General features: G+C 39.2%; 1 protein-coding gene across 1 annotated transcript; it reads right to left on the reverse strand.

The window, feature by feature from the left end:
• Positions 1–1,849: 1,849 nt before the first annotated feature.
• LOC130927205 (KAT8 regulatory NSL complex subunit 1-like protein) lies at positions 1,850–25,681 on the reverse strand. Its single transcript, XM_057852860.1, has 14 exons — positions 25,476–25,681; positions 22,182–22,292; positions 20,317–20,461; positions 20,038–20,190; positions 19,738–19,838; positions 19,102–19,261; positions 14,070–14,169; positions 10,903–11,043; positions 4,141–4,205; positions 3,913–3,968; positions 3,776–3,830; positions 3,570–3,682; positions 2,667–2,787; positions 1,850–2,081 (listed from the first exon to the last, which is right to left on the reverse strand). Coding segments are annotated over exons 1-14 (1,446 nt in total). The 5' UTR covers positions 25,478–25,681; the 3' UTR covers positions 1,850–1,958.

Below are 25,681 nucleotides of genomic sequence, written 5' to 3' on the forward strand. Positions count from 1 at the left end.
AAAATCCAGCAGTGGCCATTCACATCTGTGTCTTGACACACGGTAATACATGCTATATGGAGTTTTTGGATCAAAACAAGGTAAGTACACGATAATATCTCGTTAAAATCATGGCGTCTTTAATTCTGCTCTCGCGTGCTCTCACCTCCTGTTAGGGTTTTGCTGGTCAAAAAACATTTTAAACACCTTGCTTATCTTGTTTCGATCCAAAAACTGCATGCATCATCGAGTGTCAAGACACAGCTGTGAATGGCCACAGCTGGATTTTGGGGGAGATTTTATGGGTGAAACATGGTAATATAACAAGGGTCGCGATGCAGAAATCGCTGACATCAAGGAGCGGTCGAGATGTTCTTTTTCATGTATTTATCCTTTTAAACGTTGTTTTTCAGTTTTTCTTTGTTTGGAACGATTATCATAAAAAATATTGGAGAAAATACGACAGTAACAACAACAACAAAATAAATAATAAATAACAGCGATAGTTAAGCGAAAGTTATGAGGTCGATATCCGTAACTTTTTTGCTGACACCATTTTTTTCATTGTGACATAATTTGTTTAAAATATGCGCTTGAAATTTTTTTGAAGTCTTTTTTTTTTTTTCAAACGAAATATTAGACATCATTTAATAATTCTGAGCTAAAAATGACAGACATTTTGAATCATAAATATAATTACCTTCAATTTATGGCTGGGTTGAAACAAAAGTGGTTGCCCGACGTCTGTAAACGGGGGTTTCCAGGGTAAAACACAATATTTCTTTTTGCTTAAAATACAGCAGTTTATTTTAAAGAGGAGTGCAAGGGCAGAAACTGCTTTTTTAGTTTTATCTGTGTTTTCCGCCATATCGCCATATAAGCACACGAGAACAGAATTACAGATGCCATGACTTTAAAGAGATATTATCGCGTACCTACTTTGTTTCGATCCAAAAACTCCATGTAGCATGTATCACTAAGTGTCAAAACACACCTGTGAATGGCCACAGCTGGATTTATGGGGGATTTTATGGGTGAAACATGATAATATAACAAGGGTCACGATGCAGAAATCGCAGACATCAAGGAGTGGTCGAGATTTTCTTTTTCATATATTTACCCTTTTAAACTTTTTTTTCAACTTTTTTTTTTTTGGATCAATTATTTATCATCTAACATATCGGAGAAAATGCGACAGTAGCAAAAAAATACAATTACGCGATAGTTATGAGGTAGATATCCATGACTTTTTTACAGATGCAATTTTTTTCATTGTGACATAATTTGTTTAAAAGTTTAAAATATGTGAGTGAATAATTTTTAATATATATATATATTTTTTTTTAACAAAATATGAGACATCAATGAATGATTTTAAGCTAAAAACAACAGACATTTTGAATAATAAATATAATTAATTACCTTTGTTTTATGGCTGGGTTGAAACAAAAGCGGTTGCGCGACGTCTGTAAACGGGGGGTTTTAGGGTAAAACTGACAAATTAAAAATAGTTCGGGGGGTTAATGTGCCATGAATCTGCTATAGCAGCATATAGACATATTGTTCTATCAAACACAACAGTTGTTTTAGCTTAAAATACAGCAGTTTCTTTTAAAGAAGAGTGCAAGAGCAGAAACTGGTTTTTCAGTTTTGTGTTTTCCGCCGTGCGTGCGTGCGTGCGTGCGTGCGTGCGTGCGTGCGTGCGTGCGTGCGTGTGTATATTTAGAAGGCTTCCCAGAAGGCTTGTAGCTACACTTTCGGCTAGGGCACCTATTCACCCAGGTCCAGCCCTGTTTGGGACAATATGGTCACAGATCAAGGGCCTCATGGCAGGAAATCTTCTTCTTACAACAGACTGAGAGTGACATCACAAAAAGAGGGAAAAATACTTGATACCAACAACATTTATAAGTCACGAATGAGAAAATTGTTGAAAATGTTCATTGAATGTATGAATGAAAGTGGTAAGGCACCGCTTGCTAAACTGCTGTTAGTTGTAATGCATGCGTGATGACCATAAGAGGGCGTAGTGTCTCCATGTTGTCGAGCAGGGCTTTTTCTTCACTCATTTTTAAAGGAAAATTCCTTAGCTTCCAGTTAGTCTAAAGGCACAAATGACAGAACACAGCTTCATGAGAATTCATAATGACATTAGGTTATGTGCTCATATGAGCAGAATAGTCGTGCCAAATGGATTGATATATATACGGTATATTGTGCATCCTTCATCTGAATTTTTATATAGTGTGTGTGTGTCTGTGTGTTGTATATGTAATGCTGCACTTGTGTTCGTGTGTGCAAGTGTATGAACACAGACTTGCAGTGGGTCTCTGGTGCTCGAGAGGAGACTTAACAGCAAACATAATTTGAGTTCAATCAAAATGAAGTGATGCAATCAGTGCATCATCAGCTGCTGAGACATGGACTTTCTTGTGTCCGGCACTTGTGACTGTTATTCTTGCTTCAGCTTTGAGAAGAGTATAAATAGAGTGTTTATCCAATTTGTGGCAAATGTATATTACCGTATATTATGGATTATAACGACAGCTCCATGAACAAACAACCCCTTAACTCATTGGCTGCCAATGACAGCGCTACACGTCCAATCCATTTGAACATGTGAGGGTTGGCAGCAAATGAATTTGATCATTCAGTGCCATCCCTCCCAGTTCCTAGTTTTATCTCACCGGCATCTGCTCTATGTTCAGCTGTTCATCCTCATCCAATTTAGAATGACTCCACTTCACAGAGGTCTCCACTCCATATGTGCACGGCCCACCTACACTGCCTCGCAATCTGGTTCCAAATCTAAAATTGAGTGGGACAAGCATGAAACTATTAGAAAACCACTCAACATTCCACTTTCAAAAGAGGTGGACTCAGTGGCAATATAGAACAAATTAAAAACTAGCAAACCTCAGCACCCTTAACTCTTTACCTATGTCCCAATTCAGGTTCTGCACACTCGGAGTATGCATTGGAAGGCCAGTTATGTCAACTGTAAAACTGCAGAAGGGCCTATCCCAGTCCATTAAAACTCAGAGGATGCTCATCTCACAAAGTGAGAATGGGTCCTCCTCTTTCATCATTTTGAGCCGATTTTGGAAAACGTATCACTTCTGCACTTGGCTAAGAGACATATCCTAGCATGTGTTTCGTGCTGCTGCCAGTGCTGACATGACTTATAAATGAAAGTAACAATTTTATGTAAATTTTTAACAGTAAGGTTTTTTCTTATTTGAACACCCAACGTCATATTAAACCAAAATCCCCATATTTAAATAAATCATGACTTTCAGTGCTAAACAATTATTAGGTTGTCGCTATAAAAATATTTGCAGTTCAGAGGTCGCTTCATACGTTTGTATTATTTTCTTATATTTTAGATTTCTACATGACACAACCAGGAAATACACTGAATGTTGTTAGATTGTCCCATTTGGTTACCAGGGAGGAGGACCCTCCAACAACAGGAAGGGTGCAGACCCTGAATTGGGATGCAGTTATTGACCCAAGTCGTGTCCAAATGTCTTTGTTCTCAGGATGTCCAAAATAATTTAACATGCATAAAAACAACTAGCACAAATTACCTTGTAGGGCGCCTGCAGCAAGTTTTCCTTCCCTCGGATGTGGAGTGTAATTTTTCCTTCAGCTCTGAAGGCAAGTGTCTCTGGGCAAAGACCGCATCAGTGAGAATCTCCACCTAGAGAACACACACAAAATAAGGTATGAGGATGATTGTTTCTTCACAAAGGAAAATAAAGATCTCATATCCAAAGTATGAAACTGAACCTGCCTCAGTGTCTTTTTCAGGCTTCTCCGTTAGACACTGGATGTCAACAAGACGCCAACTATAAAAAACAGGGAGACTTTGTCCGTGATGTGCATACAGTATTAGTAATGTCAGGTTGATTATTTACAATTGACCGATACCTTGGCGTGAGAACATGCTCGGAGGACATTTTCTCCACTTTGCTGACTGGCAAGCCCTGTGAAGAAAAGTGGCCACAAGGAATGTAGTGTATGCAGTTAGTCTTTCAACAGAGTACAACATTTTTTGATTCAATTAAATTACTATGAATTGTATAACATTAAACTTCAACATACAGTTTAAAAATAAATTTTGAAAAATTAAAAATAACATTTGAACGGATGTGTTACCATTTTCTCCAGTCCATCATCTAACGTTGCTGTTGGATCCGACAGATAAGCTTCAGACATTGCATCTGATAACAAATATAAGCTATTAGACATTTAATTCGCCAGCAGGCAAAATAAATGTGATAACCACATCTTCAAGATTTCAGCTAATTTGATTCATACTAGAGATGTCCTGATCCAATCACGTGATCGGAAATTGGGCCGATCGCGCCATTTTTCAGCGGAGCGGAATCAGGTGAAAAGGATCAGGTCTTTAATTTAAAAAAATATTTTTTTCATCTTTTACAGCCTCTCTATCTCCCTCCTGCTACTTTCATTGATCAGCAGTAAGGTTGGGCATCGAGCATCGATGGGACCTGGTTCTAACACTAATGATCCCGGAACCGTTCGAATTTTTAAATTTTGATTCCATGTTTCGATGCCCTGACCGCCGAGTGGAAAGAAATTGCTGCCGAAAACCATGAAGAAAAGAAGCCACAAGAAGCGTGTGTTTGTGCATTGCAACTTGATTACAACCATGGACACGGTGCGGCAGCCCTCAAATGTTTGGCACAACTTTACAAAAAAAAAAAGTGACCAGTGAGCTCAGTGCAACATTTGCAACACAACTATATAATGCAAAAGTGGCTGCATGACCAATATGATTAAGCACCTCCGGCTTCATGGAATACAAGTGCCGAGTGCCAAGTGCATAGCTGAGTGCAGTTTGCCTGGCTCTACCAGACTATTCTCCCTGTATTTTTCAAACACTGAGAGTATAGACCCTACCCACGTGACGTCACAACTCTGCTCTCCTGACTGGTGCCGCCCACTTGTCCGTCAACACATCGTGTTGACCTGTTACGGCTACGTACATTCCTCCTATTTACGGCGTGTTTTTCTGCTCGTTAACATTAATAATCAAAATGGTGAAGGCGTGTGTGGCGGTCGGTTGCAATAACAGAGAAGATAGACGGAGAGACTTGAAGTTCTACCGGATTCCGAGAGACACGGAGAGGAGAGAGCGAGATGGGCTGCTGCAATTCGACGAGAAAACTGGGCTCCAAACGATTACCACAGATTATGTAGTAGTCATTTTATATCTGGTAAGATGCAGTTAATATATATTTAGAGGGTTTTGGGCTGACAACCACAATTAAGATCATTGCTAGGCTAATCGCCGACAACATACACGTATGTATGTCGTGAGAGTGCTATCGCTAAACCATATAAACATTAAAAGCCCTAGCTCCATTGACAAATGACATGAAATACATTAGACTTGACAGTGGATGTTAGCAAGAACAAAAGATTTTGAATTGAAAATTTCGTAACTCACCTTCCGAGCACAAGATTCCTGCAGAATTTTCGTGTACGAGGACCTGTTTCACCCAACCAGCAACGTAGCATTTATAAGCCTCCAAGCTCTTAAAGTTTTTCAAACTTTCGTGAGAATAGGCTGATTTTGTGTGGACAAGATAGTTGTAAATATCAGGGTCAGGCAGAGACGGCGAAGGCAGCCGGTCAAAAATCATCGATTTAGGCATCAAATATGGATCTGGCGACTGTATAGAACGAAGCTTTTCGACATAACGCCTTTTATGCAACACATCCAGTGAGTTTACGGCATCAGAAAGCACCGGGTCTTCCATGAAATGCATTTTAAATTCCTCGATCAATTGAAACCAATGCTAATACAGAGACAAAATGACGGACAAGTGGGCGGAACCATACAGCGAGCACGTGGTTTTATGACGTCGGTGGGTAGGGTCTATAGTCTGGGAACCAGCCCATTAACGGCCTCTCGAGCAGGTACAAACGTGTTCTTAACGAGCAACGTCACTCTTGCGCGTCGAAAGTCGTCTCCACAACAACACAGATGGTGAACGGGTGAGCCGAGAATATGTTCCAATCCACGGTAAAATCAGTTTTAAATTACCAAAAACACATCGACACGAGTCATTGACAACAGTCTGTCTCGCGCTAGCCATGTTGAATAAACTCCGCTCTCTTCGTATGTTTACTTCCGCGCGCAGGTCCCTCGTCCTTCCCTCGTCATTTTACTAACGTCACGTCTGCCCGTCGCTGATTGGTCCACTCCGCTGTCTGTTTGCTGTGGCTTGCTCCGCCCTGGAAATTGCATCCGCGTGAATGGTGGCCAGACTCAATAGCTGGAACAGCGGTGAGTCTGGTGTACCAGGCAAGAGTGCAGTGTATTTGACATGCTGCGCCATCAGAACCAAGTAAGTAAACTAATAAATTAAGTAAAACAATAAATTGCGTCCGTCTTCTGCTGTCCCCACGAACCCAACCCGGATTAAGAAGTGGATGGATGGATGGATGGATGGATGGATGGATGGATGGATGGATGGATGGATGGATGGATGGATGGATGGATGGATGGATGGATGGATGGATGGATGGATGGATGGATGGATGGATGGATGGATGGATGGATGGATGGATGGATGGTCTGACGGAATAGTACGAGAAGAAGTCGTATTATTACATCGGGCCATGGTAGATGTCACGTGTTTATAGAACTAGATGCGAAATGACAGACTCTGTGGGGTTAGCACATGTGTAGAGAACTAGATACGAAATGACGGACTCGCCAGCGTTAGTAAACAGCCGCCATCTTAAAGCAGTAGACTTCTCGGTCTATAAAGCCAATATACTGTATATAGAGCAGTTACGTACTTTATGTAGCGCGTTGCCGCCTCTGTTAAAATCAACAGTAATTAACTCATTCACTCCCATTTTCACCGGTGCAACCCCCTTCGCTCCCGGCCGTTTTACTGGATTTTGACTGATTTTGCAAGGCCCACAGAAAATTCTGTTCTATTGCTATATAAACATGGAACCCACCAAAAGAAAGATTAGACTCTCTTCTTTCAGCAGGAAAAAAGTTACCGTAGTTCATATCTTTTTCTATTCTTTAAAAATCAGCATTAGAAATAGCTTAGTTTGAGCAATTTTCCAATTTCTGATGAAAAAACAGAAATTGAGCTTTTTGTGAAAGCATACATTTCCAACATAACTTTGACTTTAATACAGCTATTTTTTGCTTTAGTTACATCCCAAACATCTGAATAATGTTTTCCTTTTACAAAATAACAAACAACAAGACAAATAGACCTTTTGATAGCAAAGTAAAAATGTATTTACACATAACTAACTGAGAGATGACGCTGTTCTAGCCGCGACAGTGGGGTAAACTTTTCCCTCATCGCCACCTGTCTCTGCTCGGCGAGCAGCACGGACTCAACGGCATCGTCCACTGCACTGGTGGTCCCGGTCGTTCTGCTCGGCCGTCTAGCGCCTGGCATTGCGGGCGTCCTCCCGGTTGTTCTGCTAGGTTGTCCGCCGCCTGGCATCCTGGACGTCCATTTGGTCGTCTTCCACCACGCCCTGGCCGTGCGGCCCGTCCGTTCGTTCCGTTGAATCAGGTTGTGGGTCTTACCAAATGTGCTACTGCCCTCCAGTGGCAAGTTTTATTGCTTTAAAATGGATTTCAGCGTTGTGCTTTGGAGCTAAGTTGAATCAGAAACCAGAGATGTATCTTGTGAAAAAAAACGTGAAAGACGTATAAATTTGTCTTTGGGACATTGAAACAATTAAAAATAGAATGTATTTTTACTTTTTTGGGAGCAAATGTGTTAAAGATAATCAAATTATAATCAATAGAAGAATTCATACTAATGCTTCGTCGTAGCTCCCAGCTAAGGTACAGTATATGTATGGCAAAAGAATATGTGTAAATGTTCTCTCCGGGAGCTTTTGAAAAATAAACATCTTTGTGAAATTGCACTCCTGTGGAAAGAAACTACATCTCATTCAAGTTTAAAGACTGATATTTATATAGAAGTTTGAAACAGCCCTGTGAGAAGTTCATGTGATTTAAAAAATCATTGAGAGGTTAAGACATTAATATGAACTATGCAATTTTTTTTTACCCTGCCTCTTAAAAGAATCGGAATCAAGAATCGTTCGGAACCGGAATCGAAACCGGAATCGTTCAATTTCAAATGATGCCCAATCCTAGTCAGCAGTACCCTGGAGTTAGCCATTTAAAGTTAACGATGATTGACAGGGGTGTAGTTCTGATCTTCCCAGAGAAGTTTGGTAGCGCTATCATCAAAGGTGCACATGTGTCAAGCATTGTTTTAGCTTCTTAAACACTAGCGGTAGTGTGCTGTGGCCACTCATTGTGCAAGTGAGGGGCTGTTCTCAGCAGTGTGAGCATCAACTCATGAGTGGATTTGTGTGGACTCACTGAATGAAGCAATTAATAAAGACAAGCATTTTTTTAGGGCTGTCAAAATTATCGCATCAACAGGTGGTAATTAATTTTTTTAATTAATCACGTTCAAATATTTGACACATTTAACGCACATGCGCCGCTTAAACAGATTAAAATGACAGCACACTGTCATATCCACTTGTTACTTGTGTTTTTTGTCGCCTTCTGTTGGCACTTGGGTGCGACTGATTTTATGGGTTTCAGCACCCATGAGCATTGTGTATTGCCATCAACAATGGCGAGCTACTAGTTTATTTTTTGTTTGAAAATTTTACAAATTTTATCAAAACGAAAACATTAATAGGGGTTTTAATATAAAATTTCTATAACTTGTACTAACATTTTTCTTTTAAGAACTACAAGTCTTTCTATCCATGGATCGCTTTAACAGAATGTTAATAATGTTAATGCCATCTTGTTGATTTATTGTTATAATAAACAAATACAGTACTTACAGTGGGGCAAATAAGTATTTAGTCAACCACTAATTGTGCAAGTTCTCCCACTTGATAATATTAGAGAGGCCTGTAATTATCAACATGGGTAAACCTCAACCATGAGAGACAGAATGTGGGGGGGGGGGGAACAGAAAATCACATTGTTTGATTTTTTAATAATTTATTTGCAAATCATGGTGAAAAATAAGTATTTGGTCAATACCAAAGGTTCATCTCAATACTATGTTATGTACCCTTTGTTGGCAATAATGGAGGCCAAACGTTTTCTGTAACTCTTCACAAGCTTTTCACACACTGTTGATTGTATTTTGGCCCAGTCCTCCATGTCCTCTAGAGCAGTGATGTTTTGGAGATGTCATTAGGCAACACGGACTTTCAACTCCCTCCACAGATTTTCTATGGGGTTGAGATCTGGAGACTGGCTGGGCCACTCCATGACCTTGAAATGCTTCTTACGAAGCTACTCCTTTGTTGCCCTGGCTGTGTGTTTGGGATCATTGTCATGCTGAACGACCCAGGCAAGTCTCATCTTCAATGCCCTTGCTGATGGAAGGAGATTTTCACTCAAAATCACTCGATACATGGCCCCATTCATTCTTTCCTTTACACAGATCAGTCGTCCTGGTCCCTTTGCAGAAAAACAGCCCCAAAGCATGATGTTTCCACCCCCATGCTTCAAAGTGGGTATGGTGTTCTTCGGATGCAATTCAGTATTCTTTCTCCTACAAACACGAGAACCTATGTTTCTACCAAAAAGTTCTATTTTGGTGTCATCTGACCATAACACATTCTCCCAGTCCTCTTCTGGATCATCCAAATGCTCTCTAGCAAACCGCAGACGGGCCTGGACGTGTACTTTCTTCAGCAGGGGAACACGTCTGCCAGTGCAGGATTTGAGTCCCTGGCGCGCATTGTGTTACTTATAGTAGCCTGTGTTACTGTGGTCCTAGCTCTCTGTAGGTCATTCACTAGGTCCCCCCGTGTGATTCTGGGATTTTTGCTCACCGTTCTTGTTATCATTTTGACGCCACGGGTTGAGATCTTACATGGAACCCCAGATCGAGGGTGATTATCCATGGTTTTGTATGTCTTCCATTTTCTAATAATTGCTCCCACAGTTGATTTCTTTACACCAAGCGTTTTACCTATTGCAGATTCAGTCTTCCCAGCCTGGTGCGGGTCTAAAATTTTGTCTCTGGTGTCCTTCGACAGCTCTTTGGTCTTGGCCATAGTGGAGTTTGGAGTGTGACTCACTGAAGTTGTGGACAGGTGTCTTTTATACCGATAATGAGTTAAAACAGGTGCCATTAATACAGGTAACGAGTGGAGCTTCGTTAGACCTCGTTAGAAGTAGTTAGACCTCTTTGACAGCCAGTAATCTTGCTTGTTTGTAGGTGACCAAATACTTATTTTCCACTCTAATTTGGAAATAAATTCTTTAAAGATCAAACAATGTGGTTTTCTGTTTTTTTTTCCACATTCTGTCTCTCATGGTTGAGGTTTACCCATGTTGACAATTACAGGCCTCTCTAATCTTTTAAAGTAGGAGAACTTGAAATTGGTGGTTGACTAAATACTTATTTGCCCCACTGTATGTACAGTATGTTGAATGTATATATCTGTCTTTTGTCTTATCTTTCCATTCCTACAATAATTTACAGAAAAATATGGCATATTTTATAGATGGTTTGAATTGCGATTAATTGCGATTAATTTTTAAGCTGTGATTAACTCGATTAAAAATTTTAATCGTTTGACAGGCCTAATTTTTTTTATGTTAGTCTTGTTTAAAAATATTTCACATTATGAAGGTGGCACAGTGGGTCACTATGTTTAAAACTTTATTTTAGTTTTTTACAGTATCGGATCAGGACTTGGTATCGACAGATTCTCAAAATCAGGCAAGTCAATTGATACAAATATGTCCCTGCATTACTTAGAGCTGTGCATTGCTTGCCACAGCAGAAAGTTTTTATTTTTAATTTCAAATCAACAAAATAGGTAAAAAGCACAAGGACCTACTTCTACGTACAACTTTTATATTAGTGCGCCGTCTTCTTTTCCGATGCTTGCTTTTTCTGCATGGATGTGCAATATCCAGATCAGCTAACTTGATCGATGGCAGACACATGCCAAGTCCAGCTTGGCATAAGTGTCTATAGCCTGGAAAACAAGCAGGATCTGAATCAATACAGGCAACTAATCTAGCCTGCCGTTTACAATTCACTTCCTGCTCAGGAATTTAGTTTAGTTTAGTTGATGTGTGTCAAAGCTTCTTTTAACCATTCAACCTATTTCTAAGCAGGAAATTACCTCTTTTGTTAACTATTATTAGCATAGCAACTTTGTCTACTTTACTCATGGCCCAGGAAATAGGAATATACACATATACCCATTCAACGTCTAAATTACAGTTGTCAGACATGAGGCCCGGGGAGACATATCTGGCCCACCACATCATTTTGTGAAGCCCGTGAAATTAAATCATGTGCCATCTCTTCAACTTTCTAATATACAATGGTACCTCTACATACGAAGTTAATTCATTCCAGGACCTAGTTTGTAAGTCGAAATGGTCGTATGTCAAGTTGGATTTTCCTATAAGAATACATTATAATTCCATTAATTCGTTCAACAGCCCGAAAACCTAAACTAAATCTTTAATAAATACTGCTGGTACTATTGCAAACAGCAATTACACAGAGCAAAAGAAATAAATTGTGAATAAAAATTGTAATAATAATATTATAATATTAATAATAACAATACCTGTGATAATGTAACGAATCGGATTCTAATGTGGCAAATGTGTTTGCGTGGTGCACCTGAACGCATCCCGTTGCTGACTTGACAGAGTGAGATGGGACTTTGTTCTTTCATTTTGTTTACCTTTTTCAGCTGCGGGCAACAGTAGGCGTGTTGTGTTGCACAAGTTGATGGAATAAATGATTAGAAACCTGACGAAGCTGGCGATTTCTTTGGCGATGTTACCACAATAATAATTGTCACCTTAACTTATGAAGACTGGCGAACGGAGGTCAGAGGAGGACCGTCAAGAGTAGACATTCTACAGCCGTATTGTCGAGCCAGTTCACATATTTTTCCATCATTTCCATCTTCATTTCAATGGTAAGCATCACCTTTATCCTTTTTTTCACCACCTGCACTAACATTGTTGGAACCCATGTTGTTTTGTCTCACAAGAAAATCTGCCGTGCGTCCGTCTTGCGAGAAAACAAACTGCGGCGATGTCATAGATCGTCACATTTCGAGCATGTCGTCGGATGTAGAAACAAATGGTGAGTCAAATTTTACCTCGGATGTTGAAAAGATCGTGCGTCGAAGCGATCGGATCATGTCGAGGTACCACTGTATATTATTTTTAAGAAAATTATAAGGAAATGTTTACTGCTATTGTACTTTTAAGATTAATGTATTTTTAAATTAAAAAAACAGAACGTTCCATAAATTAAAAAAACAGAACGTTCCAAATAATCAAAGTGAATATTAAGTCTTCCTTTTTGTGCTTTTTAAATCAAAAAAATGTAAATAAAAGAATTAAACATAAATATTATTTTTAAAAATAAAATAAGATTTATTGCTTTCACTTTTTTTAATTTAAACATTTACATGAATTAAAAGATAAAAATGAAAAATAAGAGAATATTTGCTTTTAATGGCTCATAAAAAGAGGATTTCGGCAATTTTTCAGTCAAAATGTCTTTAAAAGATTCATTATATTCCAAAAGGGTTGCCGATTCATTTGATAATCGATTAGCTGTTGAGTAGTCGATTAATCATCAGGCAGACCTAAGGGCCCTCCAGAAGAAACCACAGCTACTATATGGTCTGCTACAAAGATCAATTTGATGCCCCTGGTATAAATAGAAAAAAAAGGAATGCGTCAGAATCATTAGTTTGCAGGGTGTACAATCCTTTCATCAATTTCTACCGTGTTTCACCTCACTTGGTTTATGCTCCCACACTAATTCAAAATATTTGATCAAGTGCAGTGACAAATGGTTACTAAATATTAGCTAAGACTAGGGGTGTGACAAAATATCGAAATGATGATACATCGTGATACTTTGTGTCCCAGAAGGTTATCGATATGCTCCTGCCAAGAATCGAGATATCCTTTTAAAAAGGTGTCAATGTCAAAAAATAAAAAATAAAAAGGAACCAGCAAGTTGTTACCAAAATCTTCCACCATAATAGTGTCTCAGTTAACTCTTAGGCTGCATTGACGGTGCACGAAGCTCAATACATTTAGACTGGGAACGTTCATTCGAAACCAGAGCATTCAGTCATTCTGTCCGATTTTCAGGGCATTTACAGGTCACTTGCGGTTCATTTTAGGGCATTTACAGGTTATTTCCTCTTGAGTTTGAGTCACTGCCTATTCATTTGGGTGATTCCCAGGTCACTTCCTGTTCTGTAACTAAAAATAAACAGGAAGTGAACCAAAAAATATCCCAAAATCAACAGGAAGTAAGTGAACATAAACAGGTAAATGACCTTAAATGGCCCAAAATTACCTCATTGGCCACTGGCGGCCATAGACGTTCAATCCGTTTGAAGTGGGAGGGATGGCAGCGAATGAACGAATGTTAATTCGCTGCCACCCTCCCAGTTCAAATGGATTGGACGTCTACTAGTGATAAACTATCTAATTCACAGCAGAAGCTTTTTTTTCTGTTTATTAGTTGTTTGTAGAATATCCCAGAATTATTTCCTGACCAATATATTGATAATCGTAGTATCGCCATATCGTCAGATCATCGTTATCGTGAACTTTGTATCGCAAATCGTATCGTATCATGAAGTACCAAGAGGTTCCCACTCCTAGCTAAGACTATGCGGCCCTATGTGGAATAGTTCGGAGACCACTGGTGTAAACCATTGCTCTCTCCTGAGAAAACTTATGTGGATTGCCTAAAGAAATTAAAGACATGTTTCTAATTTTTAAAAAAAACAGCCTTCATAATCCAAAATTTCCAAATTTATTTTAAATTTTACAAAAATTTAAATGTGGCATCAAATTCTTGGTAAAATCAACACATGACACTTGCCTATCCAGTACTACAAGAAAGTTGAAATAAATTTGTTTAACTGTTAACTTATCTTTTGATTCAAGAAGAAGGTCAGTATTTATTATGCTAAATTGATGTTTCTCTTACAAATTTTACCTGTCGTTCTGAGAGAGGCGAAGGTACTGCTGGTGCTAGAGTTTGAGGACGAGACCTCTGAATCACATGAGAAACGACACGAGCAAAAGAGTGGAGCATCCTGCATGAAAAGAGTGGGAAATTGAAAAGGTTAAGTAAGGAAAATATTTCCTACAGATTTAAATAGTACATAAGTATAAAGGCTACTTTGTACATTTAGAATTAGACCAAATTCAATTACTATTAGGGGTGACCCAATCCAATCACGTGATCAGAATTTGGGACGATCGCGCCATTTTTCAGAGCATCCAAATCGGATGAAAAGGATCGGGTTTTTAATGAAACAAATATTAATGTTTTTCTGCTTCATGCTCGTACAGCCACACACTCTCCCTCCTGCTGCTTTTCTTGGTCAGCAGTGCATTGGAGTTTGCTAGTTAAAGTTAATGATTATTGACAGGTTTGTAGCTTTGATCCTGCTAGGAAAGCTTGGTAGCTCTACGATCAAAGATGCAGAAGTGTCAATCATCGTTTAGCTTGTTCCACACTAGCGGTAGTGTGCTGTGGCAACTCATTGTGTATGCGAGAGGCTGTTCTCAGCAGTGTGAGTAGATTGAGTAGACTCACTCAATGAAGCATTAATAAAGACAAGCATTTTTCTATGTTATTCTTGTATAAAAATAATTCACATTTCGAAGGTGGCACAGTGGGACAGTAACATGTTTAAAACCTTTGTTCAAAAAAAGAAAATAACAACAACAACAAAAAAAAAACACTTTTTGGTATTGGGATCGGGACTCGGTATCGGCAGATTCTCAAAATCAGGTGACTCAGACTCTGGTCCAAAAATATGCGATCGGGACATCCCTAATAACTATATACAGTTGGGCAAATAAGTATTTCGTCAACCACCAATTGTGAAAGTTCTACTTGAAAAGATTAGAGAGGCCTGTAATTGTCAACATGGGTAAACCTTAACCATGGTAAATGGTAAATGGTGTTATACTTATATAGTGCTTTTCCACCTAACTGAGCGACAGAATGTGAAAAAAAAAAAAACAGAACGACGTCTAACGAGGCTCCACTCATTACCTGTATTAATGGCACCTGTTTTAACCCATTATCAGTATATAAGACACCTGTCCACAATCTCAGTCAGTCACACTCCAAACAAAGTATTGAGATGAACTTTTGGTATTGACCAAATACTTATTTTCCACCATGATTTGCAAATAAATTATTTAAAAATTTAAAAAAAAAAATTTTTTTAATTTTAATTTCTGGGGGGTTTTTCCACATTCTGTCTCTCATGGTTGAGGTTTACCCATGTTGACAATTACAGGCCTCTCTAATATTTTCAAGTGGGACAACTTGCACAATTAGTGGTTGACTAAATACTTATTTGCCCCACTGTATTGAATCTAAGGTTGGGAATCTCTGGCATGAAGCCGATTCGATATGTATCTAGATACACAGGTTACGATTCGATTAAAAAACGATACATTTTTAAGGGCGAGCGATTCGATACGATTCGATACTGTGTAAGAACGATACGGTTTGATAGAGTGAAAACAATACGATAGTAACTATTTGTTGTGTGTGTTTGTACAGTATTTTAAACATATAAAAAGACCACATTTCTAATATAGCAAAATTAAACAAAATTTCATACCAATGTTATGTATTATTTTTTTTTATGAAAAAAAAAAAAAAAAAAAAGGCTTACTATATGATCGTCATTTTGTTGGATGGGATTGATAATAAAATAAAACTCCAGTGACACAACAATAGAGTGCAGTAATTCAATTACTGTATTTCCTGGTGTTTTTAACACAAGAAGTAAGTAATTTAAGTGCAAACTTTCAACGTAAACATCTTACAAACAAAAAATATTAATTATATGCAGCAGTTCTAGAAAAAAAAAGAATTAAACCTGCTAGTGTTATCATAAATAAATAATAAATTATGCTTTACGACTGGTATAATTGGGGGAATAAAAACATGGCATAGACAGGTCAATAATCATTACTTTAATCTAATAGACAGCAAAGTCATTCACTTACGCCTGTGCTTCCTCATTTTTTATTCCTCATCACTGTCCATATCTTTTTTGAAGGGCAGATTTTTCTTGAGGAATATGCCGCCCTTTCCACCATTGTAGTGGGTTATTTTTCAGGGTTGAAAACTCACAATCTCTGTACCGCTCCACACTTCACACTAGTGATGTACCCTACTGTGCCGAGGCGCCGATGCGTGTGCAGAGTAAACCGGAAAAAAAATCAGCAAAGCGCGCATCGAGGCATGTGTTGATTACGCTTGCGGCCACGCCCGAAGCCTCGGAAGGCACGTTGCTACGTCCGAAGCCTCACGAGACGGGCTTCCTACGTCATCGCTAACACATAGTTTCGCCGGTGATTCGAAATGAAATGGCGCACCGAGACGACAATGAGCTGACTGGTGACACTGACACACTCAACTCGCATCTTCAAACCTAAATTCAATCGGATTCGTTTTGCAATGGACGCACTGTCCAACATCGAAAAATAAGAGAACATCCGCTGTCTGGGATCATTTTGAGCAGTTCTCTCCTAAAAAGGTACGAATTATAATAACCAGTGTGAATATATATTGTAAATTATTGTGACAACACAGTGTATCCCTCGTTTTAATGTCTTTCTTCTACTTGCTGATTTTTCAAAAGGTGAAGTGCAAACTTTGTTCTAAAGAACTTGGGTACCAAGAGAACACTTCATCTATGTTGAGGCATTGTACCCCGGCCTCATCCGTCTCTTGCGAAAGAATATTTTCAAAAGCAGGAGAAATCCTATCTAAAAAAAAAAAAATGAAACCGTTTAAAGCCAAAAACTTTGGAAATTAGGAAAGTTTTCCTCAATAAAAATGAATGAAAGGTGTCTTGTTCTTTGTTTATATGTCAATGTCTAAAATAAAGCAATCATTCTTTCAAGTAGAGCCTAGATCTTGAGCTTGGGTCAGGCCCAAAATGTCACTCATTTACGTTCGGGTTGGGTCGGGCCGGACTTCTTCTCTCACTAACTTTTTTTTAGAATAAATGTATATTTGTATATGGATGTTAAACTAAGGAATACTTGTTCATTCATTCATTCATTCATTCATTCATTTTCCATGCCGCTTTTCCTCACGAGGGTAAAATAAATAAATGGGATAAAACAGAGAAAGGGCGCTGTCATGAGCCGCAGGAGAGCCAGTGCATTGTTTGCGCACATGTACGCTCTGGGGCTCTCCGCGAGTCTGCAACTCTGCATCCTGATATTTCCTTTTCGAATTTCGATATGGATATGATATTAGTCAAACATCTTTATTATCATTTGTTTCGAGGGCTGCATCTCTTTGTGCAAAGCAGGACTTTGTGGTGTTCTTTAAAATGTTATTTTGTTTCAGTGCTCCTTAAGGCAGGTTCTTTTGTTTGTTCTGAATAAAGAATGTTATTTAAAGGTATTTTAGTTTATTTTTGTATTTGTTGCCTTTCCTCTCCTTGTCAGAGAGGTGCGTCCATGAGAGCACAATATCCCACACAGAAATATATTTAACAAACCTATCCAGCGTTATTTCGTTGTGTACATGCATTTATTATGATCATAAACATATGTAGACTATTTAAACATTAAGAAAAATTGCGTTCTTTTCTGCCAACTTCAAGAAATTAAAATAAATGCCTGTTGCTGCATTTTGCCAAGGAAATGACGCATGAACTATCCACCTGATAGAACAGACACACAAATATGAAAGATATAAATGTTTATTGAATATGCATTTTACAGTCTTGTTCAACTGGGAGAATTTGTTACAAAAGACAGGCTTTAATTTGTTATCATTATGCACATAGGTGTTGTCACAAATGTGATCACACAAAATGCAACCATTTTCGAAGCAGTGCTCTGTCCAGGTCTGACTGACGCATTGCATCCCTGCATTTCCTCCTTCTGGGTCCTCACAAATAAAAAATAAAATTTCGGCTTTTTTTCGGGGTCGGGGATACAAATAAAAAAATACAATTTCAGGTTTTTTCGGGCTCGGACCTGAAAGTTAATTGCTCGGGCCGGGTCGGCTGGATTTCTTAGGCCCAATCTAGGCTGTACTTTCAAGTAACACACGCACATTCATTCACATAACAACTCCCTGCCCTTTTGACCCCATCAAAGCCATGGTATTATTTTAATCACTCTGTCTGTCATGACATTTATTTTCCACATAAAGGCGCAATAGAACAAATGAAGCCTCATGATGCTTCGGCCCAGGAGCGAACCAGTTTGATGGAAAGCCTCATTGCTTCATGATGCTTCAGTTTGCCATTACTGCTTCACACAAGCTCTGTCCCATGTGAACAGATCTGACTGCCTTCATCACTTCAAAGTCCGAGTTTTGTTTTCCTGGGTGCGTTGAAAATCAATCACTGACTGCACGTCGCTGGCGTCGGTGATCACACTGTCCATTGTTTTAGCATGTTGCTTCGTTGCCACTACTAGTTTCGTTTTGGGCTGTGAAGAAAATGCTACGGAGGGTGCGTTACAGTGGTTTCGTTAGCTCTCGCATTGTTATGGCAAGCCCGTGACGATCAGGTAATGACAGCAACTAGTAGCGGTTCTGCCGGAATGCATGGGAAGTTGAGGCAACCACGACTGTGAGTAGTGCTTGTCCATATTATATCATGCGTGCAGTCTCGAGCTAAGTGCGCTGTGTGGTGAATGACACAAGCGCAGCATGTGAAGTAAAAGCTAAATTATTATCATATTAAGCAATGCATTGAACTAGGCATTAGAAGCCAATTCTTGTGCTCGCGACAGTCGAATTCTATCTCTGCTTCCAGTAATTGAATATTTAATGGCTAATTACTGTCGAATGGTAACTTTTCTATCGATACATCTGTATCTCTCACCTGTAAAACCGGATATCCGGTCGTATCGGTTTATCGTTCTCAAGCTTAATTGAATCCCATTCTAAAGTGCAAGTGGACATGATGGTATTGTCAGATAGGACACAAGAGCAATATCTAACGTTGTAGCGGCGTACACACCTTTGGAATAGCATTGTAGGAGTCGAAAAAGAATAATTTGGGCTTTCGGTGGGTGATCAGAGGTCTTGTCCGAGCACATACACACGACACTTGAGACTTGTACAGCTGCTTCAGACTGCTGTTAGTCCCCCGTGGCATGAAAACTCCTCCTCCGGCCAGACTGTAGGAACACAAAAGAGCATTGATTGATAGCAAGATTTTAATAGTCACGCATAGATGAAAAGACAGGTCATCAAGGTGTTGGTTCTTAGATCATATTTCTATAGAACCACCAGAAGCATACAATATGAGCCTGTGTCACCTGCATAAGAAGACACTTTTTATTTTGCGTGTGGCTTTCATCTTCCCAGTTACATTTGAAGTTGAAATGGCAGCAGGGAGGAAGTATATGAAGGAAAGATCAAGCTATGTCACATGGGGACAGAGGTGTTATTTTACAACCAAGAGTCATCTTTCAGTAAGCATTGCATAGACTCCAGCAAGGAGTAGATATCAGCTTTGTCGGACTGGTTTTTAATGTTTGTAGTATACCTGAAATAATCGCCAATGGAAAAATTGACTACAAGTTGCAAAGAGTGAAGAATAAATTATTGTGTTTTTGCTTATGTTGGAAATTTTCAGATGTGCCTATTCTACCTAAAGGGGTTTCTCCCGCCTTTCCACATCTGTTGTTTTGAAGGTGGCAAGAAGCTGAGAGGAGGCATCAGACTGCTGATGATCTGGCTGAGCTGAGCACTCTAGAAAGACAGCATCAATCCCATCATAAGACAGCAAAAACACAAGTTTCAGCCTTGAATAATAAAGCGAAAACTATCCACACTGTTTATGCGTTATTTTGTGACAAAAAAGCTATTTTTTCCAGTGGGCCCAATCACTTAATGGTCCACATTCTGCCATACTTGGAATTCGAGTTGACAGTTAAGTACACAAACTTACCTGTCTCTCAATGTTGTAAAGAAGACGATTGGGGCTGCATTGTTCCAAGTCAACGTCCAGTGTTGAGGAGGGAAGACCAGCCATTTCGTTGAAGAGGTTTTGCTGGATTTGCCTGTCAGTGGGTGGTTGGGACTCAGCAAGTACCACGCCTCCCTAAGAAAGAAAGAGTTCAGAAATATGTTTGACATGGCAAATACAAGAAAACATTGACTGCCAACACCAAAAACTATTACAGGAAATACCCGGCTCAAAGTTGTGTTATGACAAGTTTTCATTCACCTTGTTGGAACAGATATTTTTATGGAGCTCCACAAGTTGCTTCAGCTTTCCTTCAAGGTCAACCAGACGTAACTGCAACCAACTCCATCTGCTGCCAATTTTTGCTCTCTCTTCCAGCCACATGTGTTCACAGCTGCTGCATTTGCTGAGCAAGGAGATGCATATAAATAGACAAAAATAGTTTGCTTTCAGCAAATGTTTGAATTAAGGCAGTTTTTGTAACTCATTTATGAGAATTCTACCTAAGGGACCTTTTCTATCAAAGAGGTTTAAACATCAATGATTACATTGACTCAAAGTAGGAATATATTTTTGGGAGCAGCTTATCGCCTTGAGATAAAAGCTAAACAATGGCCAGAAAAGAACTTGCAAAAACTGTTTAAAATTAAGAAAATTAATAAATACAGCCTTTTAATCCTTAAATTGACAAACCCAGTAGTGGGAATTTAGATTAAATACAACAACACATAGTTAGCTAGAGGCTAACTTTCTTTATTTCATTTAAAAATATCTTTACAAGAAGATGCAAGACTGGGAAGTGAATAGTTAAACATGTTAATAAGTAGTCTTAGACGGTTGATACTGAATTTGACGTTTAATATGTTTCCATGGCGGTAACGCTTGGGGGGGGGGGGTTGTGCGTCTGTGGAGCCTCAGTTGCCAGGGTAGTGATCTTGGACCAATCTTAATAATTCAAAGATAAACTCTCTACTGTATATAAATAAAATTGATTGATTGATTGATTGATTGATTGATTGATTGATTGATTGATTGATTGATTGATTGATTGATTGATTGATTGATTGATTGATTGATTATCCTGGATTAAACGGTATGATATGAATATGTATGTCCCGATCGCATATTTTAGCACACCTTTTTGAGTCACCCGATTTTGAGAATCTGCCCATACCGAATCAAGATCCGATACCGCAAAAAAAAAGGTGTTGTTTTTTTGCTTTGACGCTCACACTGCCAAGAACAGCCTCTCACTTACACAATGAATGAGTTGCCACAGCACACTTCAGATTGTAGACGCATCAAGGCGTCTCAGGCCGGATCAAAGCTACAAACCTGTCAATCATCATTAACTTTAAGTACCAAACGCCAGCTGCACTGGTGACTCGGAAAAACAGCTTAGTCACACTGCTTAGCAGGAGGGAATGTGAGGGGCTGTATGAGCATGAAGCAAAAAAACAAATACATTTTTTAAAATTAAAAATCTGATCCTTTTTGCCAGATTCCGATCCTCTGATAAATGGCGCGATCGGCCCGATTTCCGATAATGTGATCAGATTCTAAGGAATACAATGTGGTCATAGTGGGTCAACCAAAGTCTTCACAAACAGAGCTATTGAATTCATCTGGTGAAAATTTTTCTAGTTTTAATATCGCTGAAATAAATAAATATAAATTTAAAAAAATAAATAAATATTGAGATAAATATTGACATAAATAAATAAATATTGAAATAGAAGCATTTTAATGACACATTTAATATTTTTTTTATTGTGTTTTTTATTTTTTATTTTTCCACTCCTGGTCCTCCATATACACTACCGTTCAAAAGTTTGGGGTCACTTTGACCCCAAACCTTTGAACCAGATTGCACATAATGAAAAAAGACCCCAAAATTTTGAACGGTAGTGTAGCAGGGGTATGCATGTGAGTTTTAAAAGGTTTGTCACTTATGTAACAAACACACTTGGTTGGTCAAAAGACAGAGACTTAAGCACAAACCAACCATATCTTGGCAAAAAAATATTGTTTGTTGTGCGTGTGTTTTTATTTAAATGTTTTGGAACAAATCAAACTTTGATCTCACAAGGCACCACTTTACAGTATTCTCAGTTTGTGATACTCACATCATTTTGCTTTTTCTATGCAATCTGACCTCATCTTGCCCTTCATCAGAGCTGCTGCTGGCTGTCTCGTCAGAGTCCAGGTCGGACTGCAGGTGTCTAAACTGTACCCGCCTAGAGGAGAATTGAAAAAGTGTTCATGAAGAAAGCTTTCCAGGGTTTCTGTTGTCTAAACCCTTTTGTCTTGACCTGGTTTTCTCATTCCTTCCAGCTGCTGTCTACAGTGGAGTGAGGCAATCGCTGTGAGCAAGGTCAACACCCTCTTTAATCCCAGCGCTCGGCTGTTTAGTCTTTCATACCTGGACTGGAGTTTTTTGCCGCTTTCTCTAGCACAATTTTCCATTTTGCCTTCCTCAAATCAAAAGAATGACTACTTATTAGGCACGTGCCGGTTACCGGTTTACCGTGGTACGAAAACGGTTTCGAATTCACTCAAATTTTCAGTCATACCGTAGTACGGTATTAGCTATTTTTTATGTCCCGAAAATGCAGCGAGAAATGGCTTGGACCGGCAGCGCTCACCCCTTCCGGTTTTTGCTCTGACGGTGACACTGCTGTTGCTGTCGACACTAAACCTGAGCCCCCCCACCCCACACACAAAAAAGTCGCTAGTATAGGAGTATTTAACTTAAAGTACGTATGACACCAAAGCATGTTTATTTCATATTTCACGCGGTGTTTTATGCTCCTGAATAAATGGACCAATTGGATGTGTATGGAAACGATCGTTTTATATATTCAATTTTTGAATCTCGCGCCATGAAAATGAGTAACTTCCGGCTCCAGTCTCGGGTTTAGGACGAATGCGAATGTGACATCACCCGGTTCAGCATTTCACAATACAGCATTCCTTTATAGTATGCAGATGTACTGTGGATTCAGCTGATTTTGCGGATTAATTTGTTTATTTTTCGCATCATGCCAGCCAAATGTGCTGCAGAAATTTGTTGCTGCACCAGGGAGAGGCATGTGAGCCTTTTTGGGTTCCAAAAGGTTCACCACGGATATTGGTCAAAACAAGCCCTACTACTGTGGGACCATTGGACATACGATGAAGTGAAGAAACATCGTATTTTGTATTATGTCAAATACTGGGATCATGGCAAGCGATTTAATATGGAGGTGCCTCGCATTTTGTGGCTGATCATCCACCGAAAATGCCATTCGGCTGACGACTAGCGGCTTGTCGCATACACCCCCGCCGGGAGAGCGCTATACTTGGTTTATTGCACTCTTCATGTGCCCGGTGTTCTGTCCAATTTTCAACCCCATCAGAAATTGCAACTTTGTGTTAAAAATGGCCGCAAATACAGCGATTACAAAGTAAACACTACAAAGTTTCTTTAAATATAGGACTATTTACTTATGTTGAATCATGGACGGACATGTAGAAAAGTTATCCTCAGACGAATCCTCCCACGTTAGCTGCACAACAACTGCATGCCAGCTCTCTCACTGTTTACCTCTTCGCCGTGTAGTAAAGCATTATTTTACGCCATATTCGTGTTGACACTGTGGCAGCTATGCGCTCCTCCGACGTTGGCCGGTTTGTCCAGCTGCTTCCCCGGCTCGCCTGCCCGCAGCAGGGGAACGAGCTGACAACTAGATCAGTATCATAAACTGATATATCGTTCATCTGTCCACAAGATGTCACTATTGTTAACTCCACACTCTCCAGACTTCTTTGGTTTTGCTATGTGCGCTTGGCTTCCCCTAGTGGTGACTTACTAGAGGCAGCAGGCAAAAAGAACATTAGTTGGAAAAGAATCCCTGAGGTGTACAGACGCCACACACCTCCTCAGCACTACACATCGTTGGGACCCCTCGATAAACCAGTTTGCAGGTTTTAACAGAGGGTCTGATATCATTTAGGTGTGTTTATTCTGTTACTTTGTTGTCATTTATTTGAAGTAAAGCAACACGTTCTTGTGCTAAGCCAAATTTGCCACTTCATATGATTTGCTCATAACGGAGCTAGTCTTCATGTGGCTTCTTCTTCGTGGTGTTCGGCAGCTATTTTTTTCGATCGGCGGTCAGGGCATTGAAACTTGGAATAAAGTTTTTTTTAAATCATCGAACGGTTTCGGAAAAACCGGAGTGTTAGTCTCGGATCCCATCAATGCTCGATGCACAAGCCTAGTTATCATCCCGTCAAAATCTCATAGAAAGAAGGATGGGAAGAAGGAGGAGAATGCGATGAAGATGGAGGGATGTAGGGCTGCAGCTATCGATTATTTTGAGTAGTCTATTAATCGATGAACTAGTGGCTTCGAATAACCGAAAAATCGGATAAGAAACATAAAAAATTAAAATACCTGAGCTGAGCCTCAAACAGTATTAAAAAAATGAATGAGGATCTATGTACAACAAAAGAACAATTGGCTAACTTACATAGCAAATGTCCGGTAGCTTAAATGCTATAAAATGCTAACATTTTTTCACAATGCTCTTAACAAATGGTTCAGACACATATTCCCACAAAAAACGGCTAAATATACCCATAATCTACATTACGAATGCATTTTAAAAAAAAAAAAAAAAAAAAAAAAAAAAAAACATTAGCCCAAGCAAAAACTTAGCTTATGTTGGTCTTAACAGGGAGCAGCTGGATTCAGCCATGTGAAATGAGGCAGACTAGAAGGCAATTTATCCTCCAAATAAAAAAACAAAAACAAAATGTAAACACTTTCAAAACAAACCATTACAAAGCCACTTTAATTAAATGGATACTCGAAGCAGCAAAATTTAATTTGAATCTTTTTTTCTAATCGAATACTCGAGTTAATCGATTAATCGTTGCAGCACTACAGGGATGTATCGTGTACATCAAGGAAATCTGGCCCACACCCAGATGCATTTAGTGGACAAGCCTCATGACTATTTGAGTCAGAGAATATGTAATATGTCTGATGCACCTGGGATGAGAGACCCGTGGAGTATTTATCGGTTCATTAGATTGACCTCCAGAGAGAGGTTTAAACCACAAAGGGGGAACTGATGTCCACTTCGGTACCCTGCATTTAGGCTACTCGCATACATATTTGAGTTTACAAAAAGAAACACGTGCGTAAAACAAGTCAGTAGTATCATAAATGTGACTAGTGAGTGTAATTATTTCAACTCAACAAAGTGTCCAACAAACGTCTCTCGCTTAGTAAGATGATATGTTTTGCTTATTTTGTCGTCAGACTATCAAGCTATTCTAGTAAGATGCATAAAACACATAAACAAGATGTTTTTGTCACCAAAGTAATAATTGATACGTCTGAAGGAGGAAAAGAAAAAACGCTGACTTACATGATTGACGTTGCTTGTAGTTCAGCTCATAGGTCCATACAAATGGCGCAGATCCGATTTTTTCTCATGTTTTCGATGTTTCCCAAACTTCAAAGATGTTTGGTAGGTCTGCGGGTATTCGGCAGTAAGTGTGGTACTGGCAATTTGCCACGAGTTGATCATAAAAACGTCCACCTCTCTCCGCTACGGCGCTACCTCTTGGTGCC

Source organism: Corythoichthys intestinalis, chromosome 12 (assembly GCF_030265065.1).
Source record: "Corythoichthys intestinalis isolate RoL2023-P3 chromosome 12, ASM3026506v1, whole genome shotgun sequence".
Classification (NCBI taxonomy): Eukaryota; Metazoa; Chordata; class Actinopteri; order Syngnathiformes; family Syngnathidae; genus Corythoichthys; species Corythoichthys intestinalis.